The sequence below is a fragment of the Hyla sarda genome (genome assembly GCF_029499605.1).
Source record: "Hyla sarda isolate aHylSar1 chromosome 1 unlocalized genomic scaffold, aHylSar1.hap1 SUPER_1_unloc_24, whole genome shotgun sequence".
Taxonomy (NCBI): Eukaryota; Metazoa; Chordata; class Amphibia; order Anura; family Hylidae; genus Hyla; species Hyla sarda.
Window position 1 is genome coordinate 31,688 of NW_026607586.1, and position 18,944 is coordinate 50,631.

Consider the following 18,944-nt stretch of genomic DNA (forward strand, 5'->3'; position numbering starts at 1 on the left):
CTGGCACCAGTTAATTAAAAAAAAAAAAAAGTTTTCCACCGGTGTACCCCTTTAACAATTGGTAACAAGTTTGGAGATGCAGTATATGATATATGTATAAATGTCAGATATCCTATGTACATGGTTAATATATAGATGTGTTATCTGCATCATTTATTGCTCTGAATTGGCTTCTTTCCTGTGTGAGTTCTTTGATGTACAACAACGTCTGATTTCTGAGTAAAACATTTACCACATTCTAAACATGAAAATGGCTTCTCCCCTGTGTGAGTTCTTTGATGTCTAAGAAGACTTGATTTGTCAGGAAAACACTTTCTACATTCTGAACATGAATATGGTTTCTCCCCTGTGTGAGTTCTTTGATGTGTAACAAGATTTGATTTGCAAGTAAAACATTTTCCACATTCTGAACATGAAAATGGCTTCTCCCCTGTGTGAGTTCTTTTATGTTGAACAAGATGTGATTTCTTACTAAAACATTTCCCGCATTCTGAGCATGAAAATAGCTTCTCTCCTGTGTGAGTTCTTTGATGTACAACAAGGTCTGATTTTCGAGTAAAACATTTCCCACATTGTAAACATGAAAATGGCTTCTCCCATGTGTGAGTTCTTTGATGTTGAACAAGATGTGATTTCTTAGTAAAACATTTCCCACATTCTGAACATGAAAATGGCTTTGCCCCTGTGTGAGTTTTTTTATGTACAACAAGACCTGATTTATTAGTAAAACATTTCTCACATTCTGAACATGAAAATAGCTTCTCCGTCCTGTGAGTTCTTTCATGTTTAAAAAGATTTGTTTTCCCAGGAAAACATTTCCCACATTCTGAACATGAAAATGGTTTCTCCGCTGTGTGAGTTCTTTGATGTCGATTAACATCTGATTTCGAAGCAAAACATTTCCGACATTCTGAACATGAAAATGGCCTCTCCCCTGTGTGAATTCTTTGATGTTGAACAAGACTTGATTTGTCAGTAAAACATTTTCCACATTCTGAACATGAAAATGGCTTCTCCCCTGTGTGAGTTCTTGTATGTTGAACAAGATGTGATTTCTTAGTAAAACATTTCCCGCATTCTGAGCATGAAAGCAGCTTCTCCCCTGTGTGAGTTCTTGTATGTTGAACAAGACTTGATTTCCGAGTAAAACATTTCCCACATTGAAAACATGAAAATGGCTTCTCCCCTGTGTGAGTTCTTTGATGTCTAAGAAGACTTGATTTATCAGTAAAACACTTTCTACATTCTAAACATGAAAATGGCTTCTCTCCTGTGTGAGTTCTCTGATGTACTACAAGATTTGATTTCTTAGTAAAACATTTCCCACATTCTGAGCATGAATATGGTTTCTTTCCTGTATGAGCTCGTTGTTGTCCAACACCCCTTCTATGACTTTCTTTTTGCTGAACATCCTGTGATGACTGAGAAGACAGGACCTGTATATAAGGATGAGATGACAGATCTTGGCTGTGAAGGGCTGAGGGTGTATCTGGGATAATGGAATGTTCTTCATATGTATCTTGTGTGATATCATCATCTGCTTTATAATCTGAAGATATAAGATTCTCCTCTGATCTCCTGCTACAAGAATCTGCAGAGAATAACACAGATTTTATTAGTATTAACCCCTTAACAACCCAGGAAATTTAAGCTTTTGTGTTTTCATTTTTTCCTCCGCTCCTCATAGCCATAACCCTTATTTTTCCATCTACACTGCATTTTAGAGCTTGTTTTTTGTGGGACCGATCTTATATTGTATTAATGTGCATTAAAATATAAGTCCGGTCCATACAATCACAGGAATATCCGACCATAGACAGGCTGTATCAATAGCAGAGTCCCGGCAGTGACAGAGTCCTAGCAATCATGTTATGTGCCGGAAAATTGACTTGTTCTCCTCATAGATCAGGTTGGTGCGATCGGTATGTATAACATAGCGTTATCTTTTACTCCGTTTTTTTTTTATTTAAACTTATTTTACTAAAAAGTGAGTAAAGAGACGTACAGTGTAAGTACAGACCATGGAAGTCTATGACAAAATCCCATTCAGCACAGCATGATGTATACAGAGTGAGGACAGCTGCATAACACAGTCACTGACTACAGACACAATACAACCTAAACCGGGAACCTTAAAGGGGTACTCCGCCTACAGACACAATACAACCTAAACCGGGAACCTTAAAGGGGTACTCCGCCCACAGACATCTTATCCACTATCCGAAGGATAAAATGTCTGATCGTGGGGGAAGAAAGGAAGGAGAAAGACAGAGGAGGAAAGAGTTAAAAGGAGGAGCCAAGAGTGAGGAGGACAGAAAAGAGGTGAAAGCCGAGGGAGAACCACACCGCCCCCCCCCATACCTTATGGAACTTATCAGGACACTTTCTTAATCAAGGTGTTTTCTGGAGAAATATTGCAAAACTTTACCTATATTCACAATTTAGTTGTTTTCTGTAGATTTGAAGTCTTTAGAATAGTTCACACGTTTCCATGGTTACATGTTTTTTCTGCAATTTGCGCAACTATGGGAATAGCATAATTTTTAAAGCAAATTTGGAAAATCATGGAAAATATGTAATGTATGAACACAGGGGAGGTGTATAACTACTATATATCCTTATCCCATAGAGATAGCAGCAGTATACAGATAGACCTGGAGGGGAGGTGTATAACTACTATATATCCTTATCCCATAGAGATAGCAGCAGTATACAGATAGAGCTGGAGGGGAGATGTATAGCTACTATATATCCAGATCCCATACAGATAGCAGCAGCAGTATACAGATAGAGCTGGAGGGGAGATGTATAGCTACTATATATTCAGATCCCATACAGATAGCAGCAGCAGTATACAGATAGAGCTAATGGGGAGGTGTTTAACTTCTATATAAACTGATCCCATAAAGACAGCAGCAGTATACAGATAGAGCTGGGAGCTAAAGATTATAGCGCCGGAACTCTGCATATACTAAAAGGCTCTGAGTAAGTGACCCCTCTTTGTAAAGCTGTTTACCCCACTATAACCCAGTATATTGGCTTTAGTGTGGAGAACAAGGGGTCAGATTCTCTATAAGTTACGTTGGATAAGACTGTAATGTGATTGAGGCCCCTACGATTGATACAGGGCCTCAACTCACCAATCCCAGGGGCCTTAACTCACCAATCCCAGGGGCCTCAACTCACCAATCCCAGGGGCCTCAACTCACCAATCCCAGGGGCCTCAACTCACCAATCCCAGGGGCCCCAACTCACCAATCCCAGGGGCCCAAACTCACCAATCCCAGGGGCCCCAACTCACCAATCTCAGGGGCCTCAACTAGATGTTTGGATGAACCCCTGGGACAGTCCATCTGTAACATACTCCTCTATGGTTTGGTTCTCTGCCACAAACAGAGGGTAGACTCGGCCCTTTGGAGGTATAGCACCTGGTTGAGGCTCAATGGTACAATCATGGGGTCTGTGGGGAGGTAGTGCCCCCCCGCCTACATCTTATCAAACACATTGCTGTACTCCTGGTATACTTTAGGAAGAGAAGATCTTTGTCGTGTACAATTATCCGACAGACCGAGGAGATACAAACCAACCAAACCGATCTATATATACAGGTAAAAGCAAACTGAGGGGACCAAGACAAACCTCAGCTGTGACCCAGTCCAAACGGAGATTATGTCTCTGGAAACAAAGAGAACCCAGCACAACAGGATAATGCCGAGAGATAATCACCTGGGACTAGAGGGTCTCCTGGTAAAGTGCCCCCAACACCACAGACAAGGGAACTGTCTCATGGATAAGGTGAGGGGGCTGTAAGGGTCTTCTATAAATCACTTCCATGGCCAGAGGACCCAAAGCTGGAGTGGGATAGAGTTTTTGGCTACAAACACATGATCCTTAAAATACCCATCAGCAGTGGAGACCACGGGGACCTGCGTGACCACAGAGGAAATATACCATGATAGGATAATCCTAATCATAGCTTTGTCTTTGTGGAACTCTGGGGATGAAGAAAGCCCATCCAATATCTGTCCCTAGCAGGACCCCAAGTGTTTCCTCACCAGGTTTAGCATGATCCGAGCAAAGGGCCACAATAAAGACACATCCCCTCCCTCCTACTATAATCCTTCTCCTCCACGGAAAGGGGGGTGGTCCTGAGCTGCATTGGTTTCACCCTTTCAGATGATCCAGGAGGCCACAATCTCATCTTGTATAATATCGGAGAGTCCAGGAGAGAACGTGTCCACCAGCGCTTCCTTATCCCAGCACACTTCTGCTGCTAGAATACAGAACTCTATTGAATTCTTGGCCACAGTTCTTGTCCCCTGTTACATGGACATGAGCTGCTCTGCCGCAGAGGGAGAACGGACAGGGAGGTGAAAAGTCTCTGTAGTCGTAGATAATACGTTTATCAGTCTCCAAAGAGGATTCACCCGGGATAGAGCGTTATCAGTAAGGAGGGAGATCAGGAATCCTACCTTACTTCTATCATTAGGACAGGACTGCGGGACCATTTCCAGATAAATGCCCACTTGGTTCAGGGAGCCTCTACATTCATTAGGATCGCCCCCATAATGCTGGGGAAGCGGGGCAGATCCAGTAAACCCACAGGAGGCAATGGCTTCTATGGCAGCAGAAATAGTTGTCAGAGCAGGAGGGTAGGTGGCTGCCGGTTGAGGCACAGGAGGCTCTAGGGGAGACATACGATTCTAAAGCGTCTGCATTACAAGTGCCAATTGCTCAATCCTCTGATCCTGCAGATCCATTATAGTGAAAATGTTTGGTGCTGGTGGATTGTCTGCATCATCCGGATTCATGGCCCTTGTGTAATGTCAGGAACCACAAAACTAGATGGAGATGATCAGAACAAATCACCTTTATTATATTCTCAACCGTCTCACATTCTCATCATTTATAGTTTATATTCTGACTGAATAAAGGAATATACAGCAGAAAAGACTGACAGGACACAGGGCTTAAAGGGGTACTCCGGTGGAACACCTCTTCTTTTTTTTTTTTTTTTTTTAAATCACCTGGTCCCCAAAAGTTCAACAGGTTTGTAAATTACTTTTATTTAAAAATGTTAATCCTTCCAGTACTTATCAGCTGCTGTTGTGTAGTTCTTTTCTGTCTGACCACAGTGCTCTCTGCAGACACTTTTTTTTATTATAAAAGTACAAAACTTATACAAAAACACAAAACAAGCTTAACCAGCTATAACATAAATAAGAAATACAAAACACAAAAACAAAACCCTGCCTAACCGGCCAGCCCAGCTTTACAAAAACCGAAAATATGCCAACCCACCTAACCAAACCAAACAACACACTCACACGCATACCAAAATGAACATAAAAATAGCACAACTTGGCTTATCAAAATATGAAAATAAAATTTAGCACTACCTGGCTACAACTCAAAAACATCCATACTCGGGAAACACAACGAGAAAACAAGACAGAAAATATAACAAGCACACCACTACAAAAAAAAAAAAAAAATAGCACAACTTGGCTTAGCAAAATATAAACATACAACAACAAAAAACGTGGTCTCAAATGGCTGGAGGTGCTCAACCCCAAATGCAGTTATGCATTTATACTGGGGGAGCAGATCCTGCCCTTGTAGTCCGTTGCTAGGGGCGATCCCCAGCATAAAAATGCATACAATGGAGGATGCCTGCAGCGGACTACAAGTGCCACAATAGAATCCTACACCAGATAGACGGTGTGGATGTGTAACAATTAGAATAATACAATACAGAAATTTAGGTGCAGAAATTTAGGTGCAATACAGAAATTTTATAAACATAAAACATAAAATTTTGCACTGCCTGCCTAAAAACAAAACAAAATAAATAAATAAAAAACTAGACCAAATAAACTGAAATAAACCAAATAAACCACGTAACAACATAATAACTGGTCCGACTGCCATAACTGCTGTAATGCTATAATATAAAAAAAAAAAAAAAAAAAAAAATATATATATATATATATATATATATATATATACAAAATCACATGAACATAATAATATAGTATTTAACTAAAAATAAATATATACACTATATAGAACATACAAAAACAATAGAAAACCCTACCAAAATCCCTACACTAAAACTGTACCCTCTCCCACACCACCCCTCCTGCACATGGGTCAGAGTCCATACTGTTCATACACAAAGTCCTGTCCCTAACTGATCCATGTCAGGTCCCCAAAAGAAAAGCAAAACACCACCACCCACAAAAAAAAAAACACCCTCCCCACCTAGCACTCCTCCCAACCAACTTACACACAAACTTGTACATACTAACATATAGATACTGAACCCAAACCACCTTAGGCCCAAGTTTGGTCACCTGTAAGCCCTTCTTACCATATCAACTTTATCAGCTGCGACCCCGCATCACATCGCGTCGGTCCCGGTGCTCATCAACAGCCGGGATCCGCGGCTAATACCACACATCGCCGATCGCGGCAATGTGTGGTATTAACCCTTTAGAAGCAGCGGTCGAAGCTGACCGCCGCTTCTAAAGAGAAAGTGAAAGTATCCTGGCTAGTCAGTCAGGCTGTTCGGGACCACCGCGTTGAAATCGCGGCATCCCGAACAGCTTGCAGGACACCGGGAGGGCCCTTACCTGCCTCCTGGGTGTCCGATCGGCGAATGACTGCTCTGTGCCTGAGATCCAGGCAGGAGCAGTCAAGCGCCGATAACGCTGATCACAAGCGTGTTAATACACGCCAGTGATCAGCATAGGAGATCAGTGTGTGCAGTGTTATAGGTCCCTATGGGACCTATAACACTGCAAAAAAAAAAAAGTAAAAAAAAAGTGTTAATAAAGGTCATTTAACCCCTTCTCCAATAAAAGTTTGAATCACCCCCCTTTTCCCATAAAAAAAATAAAACAGTGTAAATTAAAATAAACATATGTGGTATCGTCGCGTGCGTAAATGTCCGAACCATAAAAATATATTGTTAATTAAACCGCACAGTCAATTGCGTACGCGCAAAAAATTCCAAAGTCCAAAAAAGCATATTTTGGTCACTTTTTATACCATTAAAAAATGAATAAAAAGTGATCAAAACAAGAATTGTACCGATAAAAACTTCAGATCACGTCGCAAAAAATGAGCCCTCATACCGCCCCATACGTGGAAAAATAAAAAAGTTATAGGGGTCAGAAGAGGACATTTTTAAACGTATAAATTTTCCTGCATGTAGTTATGATTTTTTCCAGAAGTGCGACAAAATCAAACCTATATAAGTCGGGGATCATTATAACCGTATGGACCTACAGAATAATTATAAGGTGTCATTTTTACCGAAATATGCACTGCGTAGAAACGGAAGCCCCCAAAAGTTACAAAATGGCGTTTTTTCTTCGATTTTGTCGCACAATGATTTTTTTGTTCCGTTTCGTCGTGAATTTTTGGGTAAAATGACTGATGTCACTGCAAAGTAGAATTGGTGACGCAAAAAATAAGCCATAATATGGATTTTTAGGTGGAAAATTGAAAGGGTTATGATTTTTAAAAGGTAAGGAGGAAAAAACGAAAGTGCAAAAACGGAAAAACCCTGAGTCCTTAAGGGGTTAAAAAAAACGTGCACATGCATTAACCCCCGCTTAGGCCATATTTGGTCCCTTGGCCGCGTGGTAGGACCCAGAAGGAGAGGAGCCCCCTTTGGCTTTCAGGGCATCATTATATGAATACTGCGTTTCTGCAGTATCGGTGTCCGTTGTCATGTCAAAAAAGGGATCCAATGTATATTGTAGCAGTCTCCTTCAGAAATGAATGGAGCTGCTACAGTATACGTCAGCATCACTCTTTTTGACGTGATGCTGAAGGATACCTCTAATACTGCGGAAACGCAGTATGAATGGGACGCAGTGTAGGGTCAACATAGAGCGCATCCGCAGCATATTTCACACCGCGGATGCCCCCGGCAGTCACAAGGGCAAGATCACTGCTGTGGCTGGGTAGCTCAGTGTGTCCGCTCATGACTGCTGGCGGGAAATCCGCCGCTATTAGTGGACACACAAAGCTACCCAGCCGCAGCAGGGAGCTCATTATTGTGACTGTTGCCGGGCATCCACAGCATGTAATATGGGATGTGCGCCGTGTGATCCTACACATTATACATTTTTATTTTTTACTATATTTATTTAATACATGTGTTTTTATTATTTTTTTTTACACTTTTTCACACTTTTTTAATTTATTTTTTCACACTTTTTGTTTACACTTTTTTTTTATTTATTTTTTTACACTTCTTTTTTATACTTCTTGTTTTTATACACTTTTATTTATTTTATTTTTTCACTTTTTCTTAATGCTTTGGAATACTTAGTATTCCAAAGCATTGCAGATATATGCTGCCTGCTAGTTTTACACTAGCAGGCAGCATATCAGGACGTGCCTCTGGCACGTCCTTGCAGGCAATTACCGGGGCAGACCTGGGGTCGTTGTAAAGACCCCCAGGTGACCAGGTAAGCAGCAGCGCCCTGCGATAGTTGCGGGGTGCTACAGGAGAGAGACAGAGGGAGCCTCCTCCCTCTGTCAAAACTTCTTACAGCTCGCGGTAGCTTCCGACCGCGGCTTTAAGGGTTAAACTGCCGGGACCGAAGTTGTCTGCAGGGTACTGCAGGGGGGACAGAGGGAGCTCCCTCCTTCTGTCATTACACTTAAAGCCCGCGGTCACTTCCGACCGCGGCTGTAAGGGTTAAAACTGCCGGGACCGAAGTTTACTTCGGTCCCGGCAGTGCAGCAGGGTCCCGGCTGTGTGATACAGCCAAGTCCCTGCCGCAATCTCGTAGGTGCACTGGGCAGCACCCACGAGAATAATTGACGAATATAGACGTCCAGGTGCCGGAACGCCCGCCAACCTGGACGTCTATACTCTTCCGTGGTCGTTAAGGGGTGAAATAAACCTATCTATCCTAGACCTGCGACTACCTTGATGATAGGTGAAACCCGCCTGGCCTGAGGGGCTCCGGATGCGGGCGTCCTCTAGGCGAGCTTCTCTAGCTATGCTAATCAGTGCCACACAATCGCAAGTCAGTGTGTAACCGAAAAAAACTTTCCTCAAGGGCTCAAAATAGAATAATATAATATAGATGGGGTAGGGGGTTTATTATTCACTAAAAGAGCAACTAAAACAACAACCTACAGGTGTGGAAGACCACACAACAAAATGGTGAATATACCCCAGTTAAAAGTAACTTATGACAAGTATGATCATGTATAAAAATTATTTTATTGAAATATATAGTTTAAAAAATACATATACGTATATATGAAATCACAGAATCAATTCATAAAGGGTAGTATAAAAATAAATAATATATATATATATATATATATATATATATATATATAAAAGAATAAAATATAGGGTGGATACTGGGGTGAGAAAGCCTGTATGCCAATAGAATAGGTGAAAAGATAAAAAAAGTTCCTTGGGATGTCACGGTGCTAGTAGTGAGCTGCAATTAAGGGTTATAAATAAATAAATTGATAATTATAAATAAATTTATATCTACAGGGGTTGCATGCACAAGGTAAGGGAAAAGGGGGGGGGGGAGAGGAAAGGACGTTGGATATGCGCAAACAAAATGTGCAATACTTGTGGAATTAAATACCACGCAACAGCCAGTGAGGACAACCAATTATATGTGATGAAATTGTTAATTAATAGCCAAGGCAGAAAAAAATTTAACAAGTAAAACACAACACTCAAATGAATTACAACTAGTGCAAAAAATTACCGTGCAAATGAAGTGGGCAAGGACCTGAACATGCAACCCAAAAAGGGAAATATTACCTGGGTCACCCAGTATGGTGCTAACAATAAGCAATAACAACCAACAGGCAAATAGCAGCAATAATATGGATAGCAGCAGATAGATAGCAGCAATCGCAAGTCAGCGGACCATTGGAGCATCTCCTATCTTGGGACCTCGTGACATTATTGAAGTCCCCTCCAAAGATCACTTGCCAACTTGTAAAAAGAAAGGGCTTAATCCTCATAAAGAGATCTTTACGGCCCTGCTTAGTTTGTGGGGCGTAGATGTTAATGAGCCGGAGCTCCTGTCCCTTCATGAGGACATCTAAAATCACCTTCCCATTTCTAATTCAATAACCCGTCGGCATTCAACAGAAGCGGTTAAAAGGACCGCCACCCCACTATACGGCTCAGCCGCAAGAGACCAGTGGGATTGACCGCGCCTCCACTCTCTTCCGGCTTTTACCAGAGAGGCAAGATCTGACAACCTGGTCTCTTGTAAAAAGAAAATGTCGGCTTCAACACGGCCGAGAAAATCAAAGGCTGCAAATCTAGCTGTATCTGACTTTATGCTGGCACAATTAATAGATGCCAGCGTCAATGGGGTGAGTGCCGCCATACAGGGTGATTGAATTAGACGGCCACACCTTTTACTTTTTCTTTCCTTTCTTTTTGGTCCCCTCATCCTCTGAAGAAGATGAGGGGGCAGGACCACTCTTTGATCTTTTTTTGGACTCTGATAGATCCATATGGTCCCCGTCTCCTTCCGGCCCCGGTCTAGCACTGCCCTCCGAGGAAGGTGCCTCAACAGGACAGGGCCCAGGTTCCCCCAGAGGCTCTTTCTCCCTAGGCACCTCGCCCTCACCTTCCCTCTCCAAGGAGGGGGAGGAGATGGTATCGAGGACGAGGTACCGGTTTGACAGGTCAATCAGAGGGGGGGGGGGGGCAGCCAGGCTTCCGCTTTGGACCTGGCCCGTAGTACCAGGAGCTTCAGAGGGCTCTGACCTCTTCTTTCACCCTTTCCTTTTGCCCTTAACTTTCTTTTTGGGCCTCACCCCACTCTCCTCATCCACACTTTCATAGTGGGAGGAATCGGAAGGGTCGGCCATATTGCCATCCTCTCTGTGAAGTCTCCTCATCTCCTCATCCAGCACATTCTCCTCCAGGGCTTCAGCAGTTACAGGGCCAGCTTCAGGAGCAGGGACTGAAGCTACATCCGCCACCTGGGCACTCTCCAGCTCCCTACTCCTCCTCAGATTTTCCTCCCGCCTTAGTTTGGCAGGGCCCTTTTTCCTCCCCACTAGCCCTGTTGCGCTCCCATCCCTGCCTGTACCCTCCCCAGCCGAGGCAACTTCACAGCTCTCCTCAGCTGGAGCGGCCACTGCACGGGCGAAGGCGCTAGGACAATGGCTGAAAGGGTGTCCAAGGACACCACACAGGTGGCACCGGATCTGCTGACAGGATGCGGCAGATGACCCACCCCACCACACAAAGCGCAGACCTGCACATTACAGGCTGCGCTAAAGTGGGTGGGGCTGCCACACCTGTGACAGACCTTAGGTTGCCCCTGATAGAAGACCTGGATCCTATCACGTCCAAGGAAGGTGGCTGACGGAATGTGGGCAACCGTACTCCCTGAACGCTTGAGTTTGAGGGAAATCGTCCAGGCCCCGGACCAGATCCCGTGCTCATCAAAGTTTTTCTTGGGCATGTCCGTCACATCCCCATACCGTCCGAGCCAGGTCATGATGTCATAACAAGAAAGCGACTTGTTACGGGTCAAAACGGTCACTTTCTTGACTGAGTTCTGACGGGAAATCGCCTTTACAGCGAAATCCCGCCAGCCGGGCTCGTTCTTCGCCATTTAATAGTTTGACCAGAAGAGTTCAAGACCCTCTGGCCGAACGAAACTGACGTCAAACTCAGACGAACCGTAGGGGTGAATCAGGGCAAAGATGTCACTCGCCCTGAATTCCATCTGAAGGAGGAGCTCAACCACTTTAGCACGAGGTGGACACGCATCCTCGCCCCTCCAAATCAGACAGACCACATTCCTATGGTTATTGTCCTGCCCGGGTGTCGGGAGGGACCAGACCACCTCCCCATTCTGCTCTCGGAAAGCCCCCAAACCGTGCCTCTCTATCCAGAAAGAGAGGTCGACCTCACCCCTTCCCTCTACCTGGATCGACCTGTCGCCCCTACGTAGAGCCTCCAGGAGGTGCTGTTGCAAGTGGCCTCCAGAGCCGAACAGAGACGGAGACCCCCCTGAACCCCCGACAGCAACATTGGCATAGCTCCTAGGATAGTCATTACCGGGGGGGCAGCCAGACCAGACCCAGAACCACTAACACCACCATTCACACCACTACTCTCATCATCTTTATTTTCATTCATACCACTACTACCACCAACATTCACTCCACTGACACTCCCACACACATTCCTCTCATCCACAACACTACTACACCCATCATTCTCACATCTTGCACTCTTATCATCCTGCCTAACAAATTCTGGGCTGGTTGGGACTTGTAGTGTTGCTGGTTTAATATAGGTTTTCTGTCCTGGTCTAGCTGCTAAGGGAAGGCGCTGATGGCTCCTCCTCCATGGCTGATGTCTCCTCCTGAATCTGGGACTGCCCCACCAGGCGCACCCCAGCTCCTCCCACAGTGCCAGTGCCTAATTTGCCTGACCGCACGGGCTCTGCAGCTGATCCAGGCACCCGGACACTCCCCCCCCTCACAGAGGAGTGCCCCGCAGCGCCCGCAGAGCACACTGTACTGGGAGGACCGCCCCCCCCCGAGCACACAGATGCAACACTCTCTGCCACCGGCGCCCGGACACTCCCCCCCCCCTCACGGGAGTGCCCTGAAGCACCGGTAGTGCCCACAGCACTCAGGGAACCACCCCCCGAGCACACGGCAGCATAGCTCGCCTCTGGCACTTGGACACGCCCCCTGCCACCCTGGGGCGGTCCTGTAGTGCCAGAGCTGCCCACCATGAGCCCATCCTGCCCCTCCCAACCAGCAGGATGGGTGGGCTTCACATCTATTGCATCCACAGCCTTTACTGACGCCATGCTGTACCCCCCATGCTGGCTCCGTTCCACCACAGAAACGGGGTCTGGCAGTCTGGGGGACCCAGCAGCCTGAACCAGCTTTGCAGCTGACCCAGACTGCTGGAAAGGAACAAATACATACTGTACAGATTCCTGTGTCTTCTGTTTCTTTGCTTTCCTCTTCAATGCCACATCATCACATATATCATCCCCAAAGGTGAAATTCTGGAGGTGGGCTGGGGACTCCTGCATGACTATAGCCCTCAATAAGCCCCCAGCCTCACTCTCCACATCATCCTCCTCGCTTTCACTGGAAGGAAGCGCCACCTGGGCCGGATCAATGTAGCTATCCTGGGTGGTCTGGATGTAACAGGGGGACGCCACAGGCACAGCATCTTCCTCCACCCTCTCCTCCTCCTTTTCTTCTTCACCACCATCATCACTATCTTCACCGCCACTACTCTCCCCATCATCCACCTCCACCTTACCTGGGGATTTCATGGCCGGTCTCCATTCACCAGCTTTTCATGGAAAAGACCGCTTCCCTCCAGGATCTCGTATCTCCTCTCCTTCAGCTTCACAATCTCGCTTTTCAGCACTGTGATCCTCTTTCTTAGCTCTGGCCTGTTCTTTTTGGACACCGTGCTCACCAGATTCTGAGCCACACGTAGATCCTCCCTGGCCATCCTCAGCTCCTTACCGCACTGGTCATATTCCGCAAAGCGTGCGGCCATGCGGGAGCAGTATGTATCGCTCGACTCCTTGGGCCCTCTCTCTGCCCACATCTCCACTCTTTTCCTCCTCGCCTTGCTTCCTCCAGATCTCTGGATGGCACCCGTCGCCGTGGAAGCAGAGCCTGCATTGCTGCAGACTCTGCCAGATTTTCTATCTCCGGCCGGAACAATGGCTGTTGCAGTTTTCTCTCCACCCCCCGCCAGCCTGGAAGAACGGGGAGTGGAGGCTCGAGATTTCCGGGGCTCCATGCAAGGAGGCTCTCCCCAGGAGTCTGCTACCCTCCTGGGAAAAGCTGTTAGAACACCTGCCTCTGTAGTCTTCTTAGAAGTCCTGGAGAGCTCAAACAGGGACACACCCGCACACTTCTCACACTGAACTGTTGTGTTCACAGGATGTGCTCTCTGCTGACACCTCTATCCATGTCAGGAACTGTCCAGAGTAGGAGAAACTCTTGCTCTGGACGGTTCCTGACATGGGCAGAGGTGACAGCAGAGAGCAGTGTGGTCAAACAGAAAATAACTAAAAACAACTTTCTCTGCAGCTGATATGTACTGTAAGGATTAAGATTTTTAAATGGAAGTAAATTACAATTCTGAATAACTTTTTAGCACCAGTTGATAAAAAAAAAATTCCCCTCGGAGTACCCCTTTAAAAAATCCCATAAAAAATTATTACAGTTGGTGACTAAGCAGAACCTGTGACAGTTCTCTGCATTTAGTGGTCACTACTCACCTGAGTGGTTACCTGTAGGAATGTCCTCCATATACTGCTCATCACTGCTCACATCTGTGTCTTCTTCTTCTTCTCTTAAGTCTGTAGTATTACTATAGATCAGATCTTTCCCTGTAGGAATGTCCTCCTTATACTGCTCATCACTGCTCACATCTGTGTCTTCTTCTTCCGTTAAATCTGTAGTATTACTATAGATCAGATCTTTCCCTGTAGGAATGACCTCCTTATACTGCTCATCACTGCTCACATCTGTGTCTTCTCCTTCTCTTAAGTCTGTAGTATTACTATAGATCAGATCTTTTCCAGCAGGAATGTGCTCCTTATACTGCTCATCACCGCTAACATCTGTCTCTTCTTCTTTCGTTATGTCTGTAGTATTTTCTTTCCCTGTAGGAATGTGCTCCTTATACTGCTCATCACCGCTAACATCTGTCTCTTCTTCTTTCTTTATGTCTGTAGTATTTTCTTTCCCTGTAGGAATGTCCTCCTTATACTGCTCATCACCGCTAACATCGGTCTCTTCTTCTTCCTTTATGTCTGTGGCATTTTCTTTCCATGTAAGAATGTCCTCCTTATACTGCTCATTACTGTTCACATCTGTCTCTGGAACATTAATATTGTTCATATCTTCTCCCTGGATCATAAGATTTGGAAGAAATATAGTAAAAGTCATCAGACAGTAGGAGAAGTCACATGGGATGTTATAGATGAGCAGGAGATGAGGAGTCATGGAGGGTGAGGGGACTGACCACAAGAGCTTCACAGCCCTTCTACAGATCATAGGGAATATCTCCATCTACCTGATCATCCTGTGGAAGAAGAGGACGGGGACACCTCTCTGTTGCTGTTCTCTTACTGGATCTGACTGTAGGGAACACATACAGAGACTGAATTCATTCTTTACATACAAATAATGAGAGGACGTGTGTATATAGTCATGTCTATTACCTGGTGATGTGAGGGGCTGCTGATCCTCCATCATGACCTGATCCTTGTACTGATCCTTGTGTCCTTCTACATACTCCCACTCCTCCATGGAGAAATAGACCGCCACGTCCTGACACCTTATAGGAACCTGACACACAATGATACAGTCATCACCCCGACCCCTCCAGTGGTGTTACTGTATAATGTCCCAGCATTCCCAGCAGTGTCACCTCTCCAGTCATCACCAGACCCCTCCATTACTGTATAATGTCCCAGCATTCCCAGCAGTGTCACCTCTCCAGTCATCACCAGACCCCTCCATTACTGTATAATGTCCCAGCAGTGTCACCTCTCCAGTCATCACCAGACCCCTCCATTACTGTATAATGTCCCAGCAGTGTCACCTCTCCAGTCATCACCAGACCCCTCCATTACTGTATAATGTCCCAGCAGTGTCACCTCTCCAGTCATCACCAGACCCCTCCATTACTGTATAATGTCCCAGTAGTGTCACCTCTCCAGTCATCACCAGACCCCTCCATTACTGTATAATGTCCCAGCAGTGTCACCTCTCCAGTCATCACCAGACCCCTCCATTACTGTATAATGTCCCAGCAGTGTCACCTCTCCAGTCATCACCAGACCCATCCATTACTGTATAATGTCCCAGCAGTCACCTCTCCAGTCATCACCAGACCCCTCCATTACTGTATAATGTCCCAGCAGGGTCACCTCTCCAGTCATCACCAGACCCCTCCATTACTGTATAATGTCCCAGCAGTGTCACCTCTCCAGTCATCACCAGACCCCTCCATTACTGTATAATGTCCCAGCAGTGTCACCTCTCCAGTCATCACCAGACCCCTCCATTACTGTATAATGTCCCAGCAGTGTCACCTCTCCAGTCATCACCAGACCCCTCCATTACTGTATAATGTCCCAGCAGTGTCACCTCTCCAGTCATCACCAGACCCCTCCATTACTGTATAATGTCCCAGCAGTCACCTCTCCAGTCATCACCAGACGCCTCCATTACTGTATAATGTCCCAGCAGTGTCACCTCTCCAGTCATCACCAGACGCCTCCATTACTGTATAATGTCCCAGCAGGGTCACCTCTCTAGTCATCACCAGACCCTCCATTACTGTATAATGTCCCAGCAGTGTCACCTCTCCAGTCATCACCAGACCCCTCCATTACTGTATAATGTCCCAGCAGTGTCACCTCTCCAGTCATCACCAAACCCCTCCATTACTGTATAATGTCCCAGCAGTGTCACCTCTCCAGTCATCACCAAACCCCTCCATTACTGTATAATGTCCCAGCAGTGTCACCTCTCCAGTCATCACCAGACCCCTCCATTACTGTATAATGTCCCAGCAGTGTCACCTCTCCAGTCATCACCAGACTCCTCCATTACTGTATAATGTCCCAGCAGTGTCACCTCTCCAGTCATCACCAGACCCCTCCATTACTGTATAATGTCCCAGCAGTGTCACCTCTCCAGTCATCACCAGACCCCTCCATTACTGTATAATGTCCCAGCAGTCACCTCTCCAGTCATCACCAGACGCCTCCATTACTGTATAATGTCCCAGCAGTGTCACCTCTCCAGTCATCACCAGACGCCTCCATTACTGTATAATGTCCCAGCAGGGTCACCTCTCCAGTCATCACCAGACCCCTCCATTACTGTATAATGTCCCAGCAGTGTCACCTCTCCAGTCATCACCAAACCCCTCCATTACTGTATAATGTCCCAGCAGTGTCACCTCTCCAGTCATCACCAGACCCCTCCATTACTGTATAATGTCCCAGCAGGGTCACCTCTCCAGTCAGCAGCTCCATCATCTTGTTGATGAGTTCTAGGATCTTCTGTTCATCCATTTCCTCATGTATCAGGGAGTGAGGTGGGGGCCCCGGGATTGGGCTCAGGGTTCTTCCCCATCCTTCACACACAGGGGCCTGACAGCGCCCACTAGAGGAATTCTTCACTACTGTGTAATCCTGTGTATGGAGAGACACATTAATATCCCTACATGCAATCCCAGAATCCCTCACCTCTCCAGTCATATCCATCTGTTATTCAATAGATAAGAATGAGGTCATGTGACATCACTCCCAGAATCCCTCACCTCTCCAGTCATATCCATCTGTTATTACATAGATAAGAATGAGGTCATGTGACATCACTCCCAGAATCCCTCACTTCTCCAGTCCTATCCATCTGTTATTACATAGATAAGAATGAGGTCATGTGACATCACTCCCAGAATCCCTCACCTCTCCAGTCATATCCATCTGTTATTCTATAGATAAGAATGAGGTCATGTGACATCACTCCCAGAATCCCTCACCTCTCCAGTCATATCCATCTGTTATTACATAGATAAGAATGAGGTCATGTGACATCACTCCCAGAATCCCTCACCTCTCCAGTTATATCCATCTGTTATTACATAGATAAGAATGAGGTCATGTGACATCACTCCCAGAATCCCTCACCTCTCCAGTAAGCCGGAAGAGTATCTGTAGGGTGAGGTTTATGATCCTGTCGGCCATCTTGTTCCTGTCTCTCTCCATGGTTGATGGGTCATCCAGGAGAATTCTCTTATATAGAAGATATCAGCAGAGGATCCTGGATTGGAGAAACCTGAAGGGAAGAAGAGGAGACGATGATAAACCGCACCAGATTCTATGGAGAAATAAAATCCATTTCCTGGAGATAATCTGGGGAAACATCTGAGGAGACATTATAGTCACAATGATTTCGGATGAGTTCTCCTCTATGATGACGTCCACGGAAATTTACCAGAAAATCTTTCAGAATCTTTGGCGGCAAAAAATCAAATACAGAAGAACAAACACCGAGAACACGAAAAGAAAGACAAGAAGGTAAACGTAAAGAAAAGAGAAGGAAAAGGGAGGATAGAGGGTGAAGGGAAACAAGGGGGGAGGAGCATAAGGCGGGAATGGACGACCGATCACATGACCCAGCAATATAGCAGAGAACACGCTGGAGGACACAACAGGACGGCGACTCCACAGGATCCTGGAATCACATCCACGGGGGCCACGTCTGGTAGAATCTATCATGAGACTCATGGATGGCGACTAATCTATCACCTTGGACACCAGAGCCGGAGGAGATGGGAAGATTTATAGGATGTGGGAGATGAAGGGTTAATGTATCATTTTACTATATTTTATCTATAGATCAATGTCTGTCCCCTCCCCCAGAGAGAGGAGAAGATGTCTGGGGGCGGAGTCACCTTTATAGGGCTTCTCTGGGGCTCCAGTGTTCTGAACATTGTGCACAGGATGAGGGGATCGGCCTCTATATAGGGGAGGGGGTGCGATTAACCCTTGTAAGGTTTTATTGTCAGTACAATGCATGGGTCATACCAGTGTGCGGGGGGAGGAATATACCATCTGTGCTGCTGAAGGGAGGTAAGAGAATCCTGACAGGGAGAGAACACACATACCTGTATCTGTAGAGGAGCCGTGTACTTACAGGACCTGCGATGATGTCATGACCATGTGACCAGCCATGTGACTAGACTGGAGTAGGCGGAGCCAGTGTGGAGTCTGTAGAAGAACAATAGATTTGGCGGTTATGAGTGATTTGCTGGTGAGAAGACAGAACCTTTAGTATCGGGGGAGGTAATAGTCTGCAGGGGCCGAGTAATAGTCTGCAGGGGCCGAGTAATA

General features: G+C 45.7%; 1 protein-coding gene across 3 annotated transcripts; it reads right to left on the reverse strand.

Annotated features, from left to right (window-relative positions):
• Positions 1-22: 22 nt before the first annotated feature.
• On the reverse strand, positions 23-18,602 carry LOC130298134 (zinc finger protein 436-like). 3 transcript variants are annotated; one of them, XM_056551042.1, is made up of 7 exons: positions 18,506-18,602; positions 17,739-17,886; positions 17,061-17,240; positions 15,255-15,381; positions 15,107-15,171; positions 14,319-14,940; positions 23-1,591 (listed from the first exon to the last, which is right to left on the reverse strand). In XM_056551042.1, the coding sequence occupies exons 2-7, from the start codon at positions 17,814-17,816 to the stop codon at positions 150-152; spliced, it is 2,514 nt and encodes an 837-aa protein (XP_056407017.1). In that variant the 5' UTR covers positions 17,817-17,886; positions 18,506-18,602; the 3' UTR covers positions 23-149. The 3 variants fall into 3 exon arrangements, with proteins under 3 accessions (XP_056407017.1, XP_056407015.1, XP_056407016.1); XM_056551040.1 differs by having other exon boundaries at positions 14,307-14,940; XM_056551041.1 differs by lacking the exon at positions 18,506-18,602 and having other exon boundaries at positions 14,307-14,940; positions 17,739-17,898.
• Between the last annotated feature and the right edge of the window lie 342 nt (positions 18,603-18,944).